This window comes from Phoenix dactylifera, unplaced genomic scaffold (genome assembly GCF_009389715.1).
Source record: "Phoenix dactylifera cultivar Barhee BC4 unplaced genomic scaffold, palm_55x_up_171113_PBpolish2nd_filt_p 000159F, whole genome shotgun sequence".
NCBI classification, from domain to species: domain Eukaryota; kingdom Viridiplantae; phylum Streptophyta; class Magnoliopsida; order Arecales; family Arecaceae; genus Phoenix; species Phoenix dactylifera.
In genome coordinates this window covers 636,155-649,125 of record NW_024067703.1, presented here as the reverse complement: position 1 = coordinate 649,125, position 12,971 = coordinate 636,155, and the positions used below count along the sequence as shown (strand labels likewise).

General features: G+C 39.3%; 1 protein-coding gene across 1 annotated transcript in view; it reads left to right on the top strand.

Moving 5' to 3' along the window:
• The window catches only part of LOC103697595 (protein ACCUMULATION AND REPLICATION OF CHLOROPLASTS 6, chloroplastic), a 51,913-nt gene extending 39,153 nt beyond the window's left edge, over positions 1 to 12,760 (top strand). Inside the window, 2 exon segments of the mRNA XM_039117008.1 lie at positions 12,193 to 12,304; positions 12,307 to 12,760. Of these exon segments, the coding sequence (XP_038972936.1) occupies positions 12,193 to 12,304; positions 12,307 to 12,482 (288 nt within the window). The 3' untranslated portion in view covers positions 12,483 to 12,760.
• Positions 12,761 to 12,971: the final 211 nt, after the last annotated feature.

Here is a 12,971-nt window from a genome sequence, read left to right as displayed (position 1 = left end):
TCACAAATATGTTCTTTAGGTATTTTTGCTTCCTATTTGTTTTATATCCCAAACCAGCCTTATCATATACAGCTTTTTGACTATCAAGAATCATATTTAATTTAGTTGAACTAAGTGTAAATTTGTCCACTAAGGATTTGTATTTTTCTGCATCTTCTTTTAGCTTGATATTTTCAGCAATTAGATTCTTGGTTTCATTTGTGAACCTCCTACTTAATGTTTCATAGTTATTAGATAGTTTCAGCTTATCTTTGATAAGAGATTGATTTTCATCTTTTAGAACTTTATTTTTATGAATTAGTTTCTTGTGTTCTTTCATCATTTCTAAAAATGTATCATGTAACTCTTCTATCGAAAAATCACATTCAAGTTCAGAATTTACCTCATCGTTATTGGCCATGTAGCAGATTTGAGCCGTCTCTTGTTGATCTTCCTCTTCCGAACTTGACTCTTCGCTTTCACTCCATTCAGCCATGAGGTTCCTCTTTTTAAGTTTTCTTGCTATCTATTTCAATTTCGGGCAATCTATCTTGAAGTACCCGGGCTTGTTACACTCATAGCATATTGGCACTTCTTTTTTCTTTTCTTTTTCTTTTCCCTTTTTCGGGCTTGAGCTACCTCTTACGAAAGGTTTTCTTTTATGGAATTTCTTTTTACCTTTCATGAATTTTCTGAATTTTCTTGCAAGCATTGCCATTCCTTCTTCATCATATTCCTCCTCATCATCGGACTCCTCTGATGCAGTTTCCTGCTTTGGAGCTGTGGATTTCAAGGCAATGGTCTTCCTTTTCTTAACCTCCTCTTCTGAGTTTTGTTTCATAGTCAGCTCATAGGTCATGAGTGATCCTAGAAGTTCTTCCAATTGCAGTGTATTGAGATCCTTTGCTTCTTGTATTGCAGTTACTTTGGCCTTCCAAACTCTTGGTAGAGACCTGGGAATTTTTCGCACAAGTTCAGAGTTAGCATAAGACTTTCTCAAACTCTTTAGTCCATTTATGATTTCAGTGAATCGAGTGAACATTTCAGTTATGGACTCAGTGGATTTCATTTTAAACAATTCATACTTATGTACTAATATATTTATTTTTGACTCTTTGACTTGATTAGTTTCTTCATGTGTGACTTCTAGTTTATCCCAAATTTCTTTAACGGAGCGGCATGTGAATATTCTATTAAATTCACTTATATCTAGTGAGCAGTAAAGTACATTAATTGCTTTAGCATTTAATTGTGCAAGTCTTCTATCACTCTCATTCCAATCCATTTCAGGCTCAGAAATGATTGTGCCCTCTATACTAACTGTGGGTGTGTGTGGCCCCCTAGTTACGATGTTCCACATGTCATAGTCTAGTGCTTGAATGAATATCCTCATCCTAGCTTTTCAATAAGTATAATTAGTATCATTAAACAAGGGTGGTCTATTTGTGGATTGTCCCTCGCTAATAGAACATCCTACTTGGGTTGTCATGATTTTTGATTCTTGATCGTAATATCAACAAATACTATGAGAGCACCTTGCTCTGATACCACTTGTTGCCCAAGGTGACAAGCCAATAGGGGGGTGAATTGGTTTTTGTTAATTTTCGATCCCTTAATTATGTTAATTGATGAGTAAGTGATTTAGAACAATACACAATACAAACAACAAGAAGTATAGTGGTTCGGTGCTCTCCTATGCACCTACGTCTACTCCCCAAGCGATCCCTTGGGAATTTACTATAATCTCGCGGATTACAGTTGGATTGTTTTTCGGGTTCACAATCCAAAAACCTTTACACTTGGTTTTTCGGGATCACCAAAAACCTATATTGGTTTTTGCGGGCTTACTAACAAACTTTCACCGTTGGTTTTACGGGCTCACCAACAAACCTTACAAGATTTTAAGAAGAAAAAGAAGGTTGAAACTTCTAGATGAGCAGATATAACAAATGTAAGCTACAAAAAAGAGTTAGAATATAGTTATCGCTTTGATATGGTTCTTCTCTTCTTTGTCAAGGAATGCTTCACTCTTCAAGGGTTGGTGGAGCTCTTAATGCCTCTTTTTGATCTGCTCAACCACTTCTTTTTGACTCTTGAATGAATCACCTCGATGAAGAAAATTAGGGCTTTTGTCTTTCTTGGGTAAGTTTTGATATTTTGCAAAAGGATGATTTGCTCTGATGAATAGTGTCATTATAAATACTTTTCCACATGTTAGGTTACTCCCTATTGGTTAGATTTGAAAAACTATCCGTTACTAGCCGTTGGGAGGTCAAAAAGTACTTCTACATAACTAGCCGTTATGCTTCTGCCCGTGCTGGGGTCGATCCAAACTTTTCTGGGGTCGACTCAAACCACTGTTCATCAGACTTGGGGTCGACTCAACTTCCAGTGGGGTCGACCCAACTTTCACTGGGGTCGACTCCTGCTACAGTGGGGTCGACCCTCTCAGGGATCACAGAACCTTGTATTTCAGCTGTTTTTCACTGGGGTCGACTCAACTCTTTTTGGGGTCGACTCAAGTTCAATTGGGGTCGACCCTCTCAGGGATTTCAGAGACAGTTTTGAACGACATAGCCTTGGGGTCGACTTATGTTCAGTTGGGGTCGACTCAAGCATTCCTGGGGTCGGCTCCATCTGGGGTCGGCCCTCAGTAAATTTCAGAGACTTGTTTTCTTGAGGCTTGAAGCTGGGGTCGACTCAAGCATACTTAGGGTCGACTCCACTACTGTTCATCTGTGCCATTTTCGCAGAGGTGTGCCTGATGGTTTCATGATGTGCCAGGGTCGACTTTACCTTTGTTGGGGTCGACTCATTGCACACTTTGCTGCATCTTAAGGTTAGACTCATCCATACAATCAATGAAATATACTTCAAGCAATTTTGAATGTATGCCATGGTAGTGTTACATACTCTTAACAATAAAAATTACTATTTTGCCCTTAAGAGTACGTTTCACTTGAAACTTTGCTGAATTAGAATTTAGAATTCACTATTCCTTTTCTATCACAAATTTTATCTAATTATTAATCATTGAAAAACATCTTGATCTCATTCTTCTAATGTATCGAGAGTGTCGAACTCAGTAATGATGTATCATGTTAACTTGTAGTATTTAATTAGATATTTCCTCAATGGTTGTGTTAATCATCAAAATAACACTATCATCCTCAGACTCTAGCCTCGTTGGCTACGAAGTTGGCCGGTCGTGAAGGCGATCCTGGCTCGTCAAGTTCTTGCTCCTGCTAATCCACAAACCATCTGATCATAGGATTATCGTCATCATCAACGAAAGATTTATGGATTGGATCTGCATACTTAAGCTCCAGTTCCTTCTGAATGCACTCTAACCTCAACCTTAGATTGTACTGGAAGACCGGTTGCGCTCACAGCTACTCGAGGAGACCGTCTGGAAGAGGATTCGGTTAGCTGCTGCTTAAGATTTTTTGCGGACAATCTAAAATAAATCTACCATTCAATTGTAAAAATATTGATTTAAAATAGATATAAGATAGTACCATATTAGTAACCATCTAATGCTAGGTGAATGTCCTCCTGATGGGTGGCATACTTGGATTCATAGTTGTCTTACTCACGACAGTCGTCCGCTGTCCTAAGTTGTTGCTACCCTCTCTAAATAATTTGATATATGGAAAAATTCGTGTTGTACTATGTTAATAATAGAAGACACCGGTTAATTTACATATGCCACTTAAGTTAAGTTACCTCTTTTAGACATAGGGCCGTGACTTCTGAATCAGACTCCATCTTGTAAATGACATTATGCAGAGTTGTCAAAAGTTCATCATTCATACCAATTCTAGTTACATTGTACTAGAACCGGAGGTAACTTAAGAGATCGTCTTAGTAAAATTATATAAGTATAGGAGCGGTCTAATTTTTAATGTTCTTGCTTATCTGCTAGATGTAAGTCTTTACCCATTTGGTAGTCCCACCGCCGCTTAATGATGTTGATGTACTTCTGGGCATGGGTTGGATCTGCCTCATTGATCTGAGTCTTTGCCCTCTCCATTATGTGATATAGGAAGCCCATCTCGGGGTACCTCTCGCTATCTATGATCCGAAGCACGTTATATAATAGTGGCCCGTTGCCAAATGCCTCGCCACCAAGTCTTCGATCCTGCTTCCTTCAGTGCTATGCCGGGCATATCTACTTTTCTGCCACTTGGGACTGATAAACATCTGACGTAGAGTTACTTTATTTTCAAAAAGACTATCAAGTGCAACGTAATTGGTAGCAAAGCATGTGACTCCTAGTCTTAAAATCTCTTTCCTGCAAACCTCCTCATTAGTAAAAGATCCCAAGTATGGTTGTAAATATACCTGGTGATGCTTTGGACTGTCTTCACCGTATGCTGCACCTTACGGATCTTCGCAATGTCCATCAACATGAGGTCGATACAATGTGCAGCACATGGGGTCGAGAAAATGTGGCCGCCACTCCATCAAGATTCCTTCGCCGGCCTCCCTCTCCTTCCTCTCCTGCTCACTCTCTTTTCCTCTTTTTTCTTCTCCTTCTCCGCCTTCAGCAATGGTTTTCATTTGTTACCGAAACCGTCTTGGTGAGCTGCTGGGACAGCTTGGAATGGTTGGAACCGCTCGGTTCGGGATGGTTCCACCGACCCTGCATGCTACTATAATAGGTTTGATATTTTCAAAGATATGTGGCTACCGATCCATACTTTGGTAGTATTCTTAAAAAGGTGCTAGCTCAATCGCGTGATGGCTTCTTGTTTAAAGGGACTCGCCTATGTATTCCGGATTGCTAAGACATAAAATCCTACAAGAGTTGCATGGAGAGGGCCACTTTTGTTGAAACAAGATATATCAACTTGTATCCATGCAATATTATTGTCCCAAGCTAAGGAGGGATGTAGAGAGATATGTTGAATGATGCCATTTGTGCCAAGTGTCTAAAGGGATAGCAACGGATGCAACATACATACCATTGCCAGTGTTAGATGCACCATGGACTCACATCAGTATGAACTTCATCTTGGGGCTCCTAAGGACTCAGCATCGCTTTGACTCAGTCTTTGTGCTGGTAGATCTTTTTCCAAGATGGCTCATTTCATTGCATATAGGAAGATAATGGATGCATCTTTCATTGCAGGACTATTTTTTCAAGAGGTGGTAGGGCTCTAGGGAGTTCCGATATCGATCATCTCAAATGGGGACCCAAAGTTTGTGTCACATTTTTGGAGGAGCATATGGCAAAGACTTGGGAACCACAGTCTGCTGTGCCGATACTAGGCACTGGCTCGGTTGTCCGACGGTACTGGTCGGTACGGGCCCATATCGTGCCGTGCCGGGCCTGTATCGACACAGTAGAGGAGGCGGCGGGAGAGGGCGAATGGGAGATAGGAAAAAAGAGAGAGAAAAGCGGAGAAAGGGAGGCTGGCGCCCGGGCAAGGTTCACTTAAAATGCAAAATTTTTTAGCGGCCGGACCCTGATTCAAATGAAACCGGGGAACGACTGTGGCCTCCGACGACCCTTTGCCGGCCTCCCTCTCCCTCTCTCTCCCTCCCCCGCTCGCTCTCTCTTTTCCTCTCTTTTCTTCTCCTTCTCCCCCTCCGACAACGGTTTCGTTTTCGTTGCCAGACCCGTTTCGGGACCGCTGCTAGGACGACTTGGTATGATCGGGAACAATCTGGTTTGGACTATTCGCCGACCCTGCTTGGAATGACTTTCATTTAGCAATGCTTACCACCCATAGACTTATGGGCACACTGAGGTAGGAACACTTAGGGAAACATACTGCGAACTTTGGTTGGTAAGAATCCGAGATAGTGGGATCAGATGCTTGCCCAAGCAGAGTTTGCATTGAATAGATCCATCATAGATCAATAAGTTTCAGTTCTTTTTCGATTGTGTATGGTTGGAACCCAATATGTGCTTTGGACTTGGCACCAATCACATAACCTGGTCAAGCTAGCTTGCAAGGTGAAGATATGGTGCAAAAGCTTCACGATATACATGCTTAGATGCATGGGAAGTTTGAAGAATCAAATAGACGTAGCATGTGGATGAGCGTAAACACATAGTGATATTCGAGGATGGTGACTATGTATGAGCTATCATTACTAGGGACCACCCACCATCTGGAGAATAGGGAAAACTCGCTCTTGGTAAGGTTGGACCTTGTGAGATTATAGAGAAGATCAGTGATAAATGCCTACCGCCTGAAGCTACCCGAGTTATATTTACACCCATGATATCTGCAATGTTAGGCATCTCATGCTATATCGTGGTGATACATCTAATGAAGAATTGAATTCGAGGGTGAATTTTCTCCAACCTGGGGAGCATAATGCAGCATAGGGTGCAACCAATAGGTACTATAACCAACTAGATCGTGCCAAGCATCAGATTAGCCAGTGAATTCACGAGCGAAGGCTGCAGTAAGCAAATATTTGATTTATTTCCATCCTATTAGCGAGCATGTGAATGAATAAGATTTAGAAGTTTTTGGTAGATTATTTTTATAAATTTTTCATTAGAAACATTATCAAATTTTAGCCAGGTTTTCATATTTGTAGTAGAAGAATTCTAGTATATTTTCTAGTTGTCGAATTCTATTTCGAGTATCACAAATAGAATAATTCTAGTATATTTTCTAGTTGTCTAGTTCTATTTCGAGTATCATTCTGTATCAGGTTTAATGCCCCAATTAGGATGAGGGCATCATGTCCTATAATTATGCATATAATTCATTGTAAGGGGCAGTCTTTAAGATATTAATAAAATTCTTTTCAAGAGAATTTTTTTCACCAAGTGAAGGATTCCTAAATCGAGTTTTTTCTATTTATGTATTGATCTTCGAAGCATAACCTCATTGATCTAATTGCTCTTTCTTCCTTTTTTCGCTGCATCAATTAGAGTATGAGGTAAAGAAGACTAAAAAAACATGAAAATAGGAAAAATAGTTGGACTTGATGAAATCCCTTATTTGGAAGTGTTTATGTGATGTGGGAGTAACTTTGATTGAATAATTTGTTTAGTAAGATTTTTAAAAAATATGATGATGTCTGATAAATGGAGGAAGAGTACTATAATGCCAATTTATCAGAATAAAGGTAATATGGCAAAATTTGTTCTAACTATCATAGTATTAAAACTCATGAGCTATACTATAAAACTTTGGAAGAGGGGATTGAGCGAGATTTAGGCTGTGACAGAAAAATATCATACAATCAATTTGAAGAGAATGTTATCCATAAAATTGAAACTAGTTAAATAAAGTGGAGAAGTACAATTGGGGTATTATGTGATCATAAGATACTCGTTTAAATTGAAGGAAAATTTTTTTAGGACAACTTATGACAGGTAATGCTTTTATCGTGCATTATGTTGGAAAATTTAGAAAATGTGTATAAGATGTATGTGACCGAAATGAGAATGTTAAGATAGATATATGGTAATACAATAAAAGATAGAATAAGAACTGATGTCATTCGTAAAAGGCAAAGGTAGCACCAATTGTGAACATATTGAGAGAAGGACAATTTTAGATGGTTTGGATATATAGGCTGAGGGATGCACTAGTACAAACCAATGATTTGGTATATTATAAGAGGGTAAAGGTAGAAAATCTCATGGGATGAAGTAGTAAGGAAAGACCTGATATCCTTACATCTTTCAGAAAGCTTGTGCTTCATGGCTAACTCCACCTGACCACAATGATCACCAAATTCATCAAGACCTCAACCTATCATCATCATCATTTGCTGGCATCACAAGTTGATCTAAGCAAAGGGATTCTAATGGCTTGGGTTCTCATTGTCGATCCCATTGGATCAACTAGCACTTTACCCTTCAACTTGGATTTCTTGCTGCTCTACTCGAATCCCAGCTTTGACTTCCTTGACCTATTGACTTGGCATACCTCCTTTGCTAGCCTCAGTGCCCTATTTAGCCTTGGAGGCTTGCATGCCCTGAACTAAACATCCTATGATCAAATTGTTAATCAGAATCCCCAGTCCACCTGCTACGAGATCCATTTTCCCTCTAATCCTTTGTGCCCTACTCTAAATAGGAGATAAGTGAAAGGCTTACCCATCAGTCCCGATCTTGCACCCTTGATTCTCATGCTATTGTTTTAGATGGTCAGGTAGGATCTCTTGGCTTGTCCAGCATTGGTAGGTCCCGTGCTTCTTGATCTGCAACGTAGCATGGCACATGGTTATCCTTTTCGTGGATAGAATCCTCGTTGAATAGGTTATCTTGCTTAGGATCTTTTCCCTCATTCACAAACTTGAGCCTTAGCCTCATACTTTAGTGGACAAAAACTAGATCTTGCAATCTCCTTAAGGTAGGTAATTGTCTTTCTATATGGACTAGGATAAATGTATTCCGGTTGTCCATGCATCCACTTGATGAGATTGTTTGTGAGAGGACCCCAAATAAACAATCTTTCTCAAGTTGGTGTACATGTGCCTCATTGGACTTGCCACTCCGTTTCAATCATATAAGACCACTATATAAGCACTCAAGTCCTTAGCTGAACGTAGATAATAAAGTAGAAACAAATTTTTTGCTAATCATGCCTGGTGACATTTTAGATATTGATTTCTATGCTCCTTGGGTCTCCAAAGTTTCCCTCTCTCTCTCAAAAAACTCTCCTGCCCGGTCAACATAGACTTCCCATTAGCAGTCGTCTAATTTCAATAAGCTAATAACAATGCGCAAGTACACCATTAGTCATAGTCGTCTACTCTTTATTGCCTCGCTTATAGCATTTGCAACCAAGTTTTTGCCATCTTCTAGCTATACACCGCATTTCTCATATCAATCTCAAGCTCCTTATCTTATGGTTATACTGTTACAAAAGATTTAGGAGCAGACTACATAAGAAATATTAGGACAGTATTAATAAATTGTAAATACCATCCACAAATTATTCAATGAAGGATAAATGAGGGTTACAAGCCAATTGCAATACCTCTCCATTTGAGTGTCTTATCTGTCCTCAATGATGCACAAATATAGTGTTTCCCTTTTCCAATATTTGTGTCATATAGCTGTGTATTATTTGATTGCTGGGGAATGGTGGGTCCAGTGAGGCATGAACCAAATCTGGAAAAGACTGCCATTCAGATTCCTTTAGAGATCATCTTGTCAAGCAGATGCAAGTGTAACTGGAGCACATTTGCCTTAATCCTTGTGAAACGGCAAAATCGCCTAACCTTATAGAGACTGCGGGATCTAGTTTTTGTCCACTATAATGTGAGACTATGGCTAAATATGTGAGTGAGAGGAAAGAGCCTAATATGGGCAGCCTCTCACTTATCTCCTATTCAGTGAGGGACGTAGGGGACTGATGAGCATGATGGGTCAAGCAGTAGGAAGTCTAAGGATTCTAAGAATCAATTTGTTCACAGGATGTTTGGTTCAAGGCATAACATGCTATCCTCCAAGTACAAGTAAGGTGTTGATATTAGCAGGGGAGTTAGGGCAATTCAATAGATGGAGGCTGGGTGGGCCTCGAGAGGGAGTCAGAGAGGTGGGATTGAGCAAATTTGCAAGAAGTCCAAGTGGAAGGGGAAGGTATCAGTTGATCTAATCAGGCCAGTTGACAAAGTGCCAGTCAAGGACAATAGTAGTGAGATGACTGAGCCATCAAGTCCTGGTTTGCCTAGATCTTGGATACCAACAATGATGATAATGATAGCTTGAATGATGATGGATTTGGTGATCATGGCGGTCAAAGTGGAGTTTGTGATGAGGGACAAAGGATCAGTCCATTCATTGGCGTGACAGAGTTCACTCATGCCACACAGGACCAAGACTGTGGAACTAGGCCCAGACTAGATGTGAGGGTAACGAGTGGCTGGCATATAGGAGGTGGGCCAAAATTGTTGCATGATGCGGTACACTATCCATGGATATTCTGGATCATTTTAAGAAGTTGAGGATAACTGAGGAATACACCGACATCGAGAACACCCGGAGTTTATGGTGTAGATGGATCAGGAAGATCGGATGGTAGGTTTGGAGTCAAGCAAGTCAAGTCATCATCATCAACCAGAAGCAGGATCTGTTGATGCATCAAATAGTCAGAATGCTTGTTATGGTCATTCCTTTCTTACATATCTTTAAGGGTATACTTCTATATAGGACCCACCTTTACACGGATAAGCTCTAGAGTCACTGTATGGTGCCACCTCTTATTACTCTAAGCTGGGATGACCGGTTTTTGCTGAAGTATTATCAAAAGGGTCATCTCGGACAATATGAGATGTGTATGAGTAGCAAGAATGGGCTCAACTGGCATTGTTTTCAATGACCTATTTATGAACATGAAGCAGTTCCATATGAGTGCCATAGACATTCCATGTTAGATTAGCAGTGAGTTTGAAACATGTAAGTTAAACTCATGAATTTATTTTATGTAACATTGAAATATAGTTTATTAGGCTTTATTCAGTTAATTATATTTTCATTTTTGACATCTTTTCAATAATGAAGGCTAGCCATGATATAGACACCATTCTAGTTTTAGCATGTACCTTAATAGCTAAAGTTGTTAATAAGGTTTGTTGAAGATTATTTTTGAAATTTTTGAGAAAATAAATACAAAGAAACTAGATAAAGATTATTACATGGCTTTTGATCCTAAATAGAGTCAATTTACCATAAATACATTAATATTTGAACTCCAAATACATTTAAAAATAAATAAAATAATAAAATGACTAAGATAAATTAAAAAATTAGAAAATATAAAGAAGGGCATCCCAAGGAAGCACCGAGACATCCGACTAGGATAGCTGCCAGGAAGGGATGGGTTGGGATGCATCTCCTTTCACAGGGAAACCGGGGCACTCTCATCGGATTTGAATCGTTCAAATATACCCATTAATGAATGGAAGAAGGATTCACAAGACTAACTTCAACTTGTTAGAATAAGGTTTTCTGGTTTTGGTTTTGGACTTGAACCTATGGTTTAAATAACCACTATCGTAACATTATGACGGTCATTATTATGGTCCGGCACCTCTTTGTGTGACAGCTAATAGTGCAACAGCATTTTGTATATGGCCATCACTATAACTTCTAATTGTTGCCGTGTTTTTTGTAATATTATCATAGAATGCCCATAGGCAGTTTCATTCATCTTATGAAAATTGAGCCAACTCATCAGCCTATGTGAACTGCTGAAACTCCATGGGAAATCAAAACCAGTGAAATGTTTAGATATTGGTTGAGCACAAGTGCATGCAAACCCAGCTAATCAGTGTGCAAATCAGTTCCCTTCTTGGAGGGCATGTGTGAGCATGTAATGACTGCCCACTATTTCATGGATCTGATTGATCTCATGGATATCATACCAATCTGCTTTTGACTTAATATCTCAACATGAAAAAAATGCTATATTAGTTTTATATCTTAATCGACTTAATACATATACAGAAATACTAATTTTAATTGGTGAACAATGATTTTGCCAGGTAATGCTGTTATTTTGCTTTTATTATCCAATTTTCTTTCGAAGATTGACTAATAACAGTTGTCATTACTTAAATAACCAGAAAATTACTAAAGATAGGTGGTCTTCAAACTTTGTAGCCAAATAAAAATCAGTTATATCATTAGAATGGCTGATGCCAGTTTGAATGCAGGTTGGTATCTTGCTTTATCTGATGACTGGTAAATAGTCTCACTTGAATGGGCATTGGCTGAATTAAAATTGATAAGAACTTGTGTTGCACCAGTGGGAGTCAAACATCAAATAGATTGTTATCTCATGCTCAAAATGAGATTCTTGAGATCAGAAACAAAATCAACGACAGCAGTAAAATTTCTTGTTGTCTGTACACGTAAGTGCAGTAAGCTTGTTACTCCTGGGTTTAGTTCCATGTTGCCTTGCATTCTGTTTCTGCAAGTCATGCTCATGTGAAATATTTTGTGACTATCCAATTGCTCACATGCATGAAGAACAAATTCCGAATACATGTGAATGTGCATGCCTATGCGAGCATGTATTTTGTGCCTGTATGCCTGATCAACCTGGTTTCCTTGACCGCGTAACTATGCATCATGTCAGACGGTAGATGTAAGGGTTTCTTTTGATGAGTAACGGCATAGAAAAATCAGCTTATGTTAATGGGGCTGTGGTATTTTTCCTTCTGATTCACACAGTTATTTCTTGCAAAGTTTAATCATAATACACATCCTTGGGACATTGACAGGTTCTGGATGGCCGAATGCTAAAGATATGGACTGATCGAGCTACAGAGATTGTGCAACATGGTTGGTTATGGCGGTACACCCTATTAGGTGTGACTATTGATAGTGTGATTGTTCTTTGGATGGCCGTCGAGCTACAGTGGAGGCAACAATTCAGGAAGCAGCCCAACTGACGGACAATGCTCACCCAGAGAACAATGATTCCTACAGCACTACCTACACCACCAGGTATGAGATGGCCTGTTCCAAGTCTAGCTGGAAGATAACAGAAGGAGCGGTCCTCAAGTCATAGACGACACTGTTTCCTCTCTGATTGATGTAAATAATAACGTATGTTCCAGAGAAGCATCATTTCTAATTTTTTTTCTCTGGAGTTTCTTGGAGTTTGGGGGACTGCAATCATCCATCATTTTTTGGATTTTTTAAGGACATTTATCATGCAGTGTAGGTGAAAAATTACTGACTTGTAGATTGATTTAATGGTTTTGAAGGTTCAGATGTCTGTCTGCGGAACATCGAAGTTGTCACCTGACAGACAACAGATCCTGATAACTATGTGTTCGGAAGTTATTTATCCTGTTAGCCACGTCAGTAACTGTGAGGGCATGTGCCTGACACAGCTTCGTCCATCACTGACCAGACCAAATAAGGGCCATAGGAATAACATTCTTGAAATTCTTCAAGGATTAGTTGAATTTTTTTTTTCAACACAATGATTTAGAGGAACTGAGACAATATAGAACAGCTGAGGGCATGTTTTGCATCATTGTTGTCTCTGTTT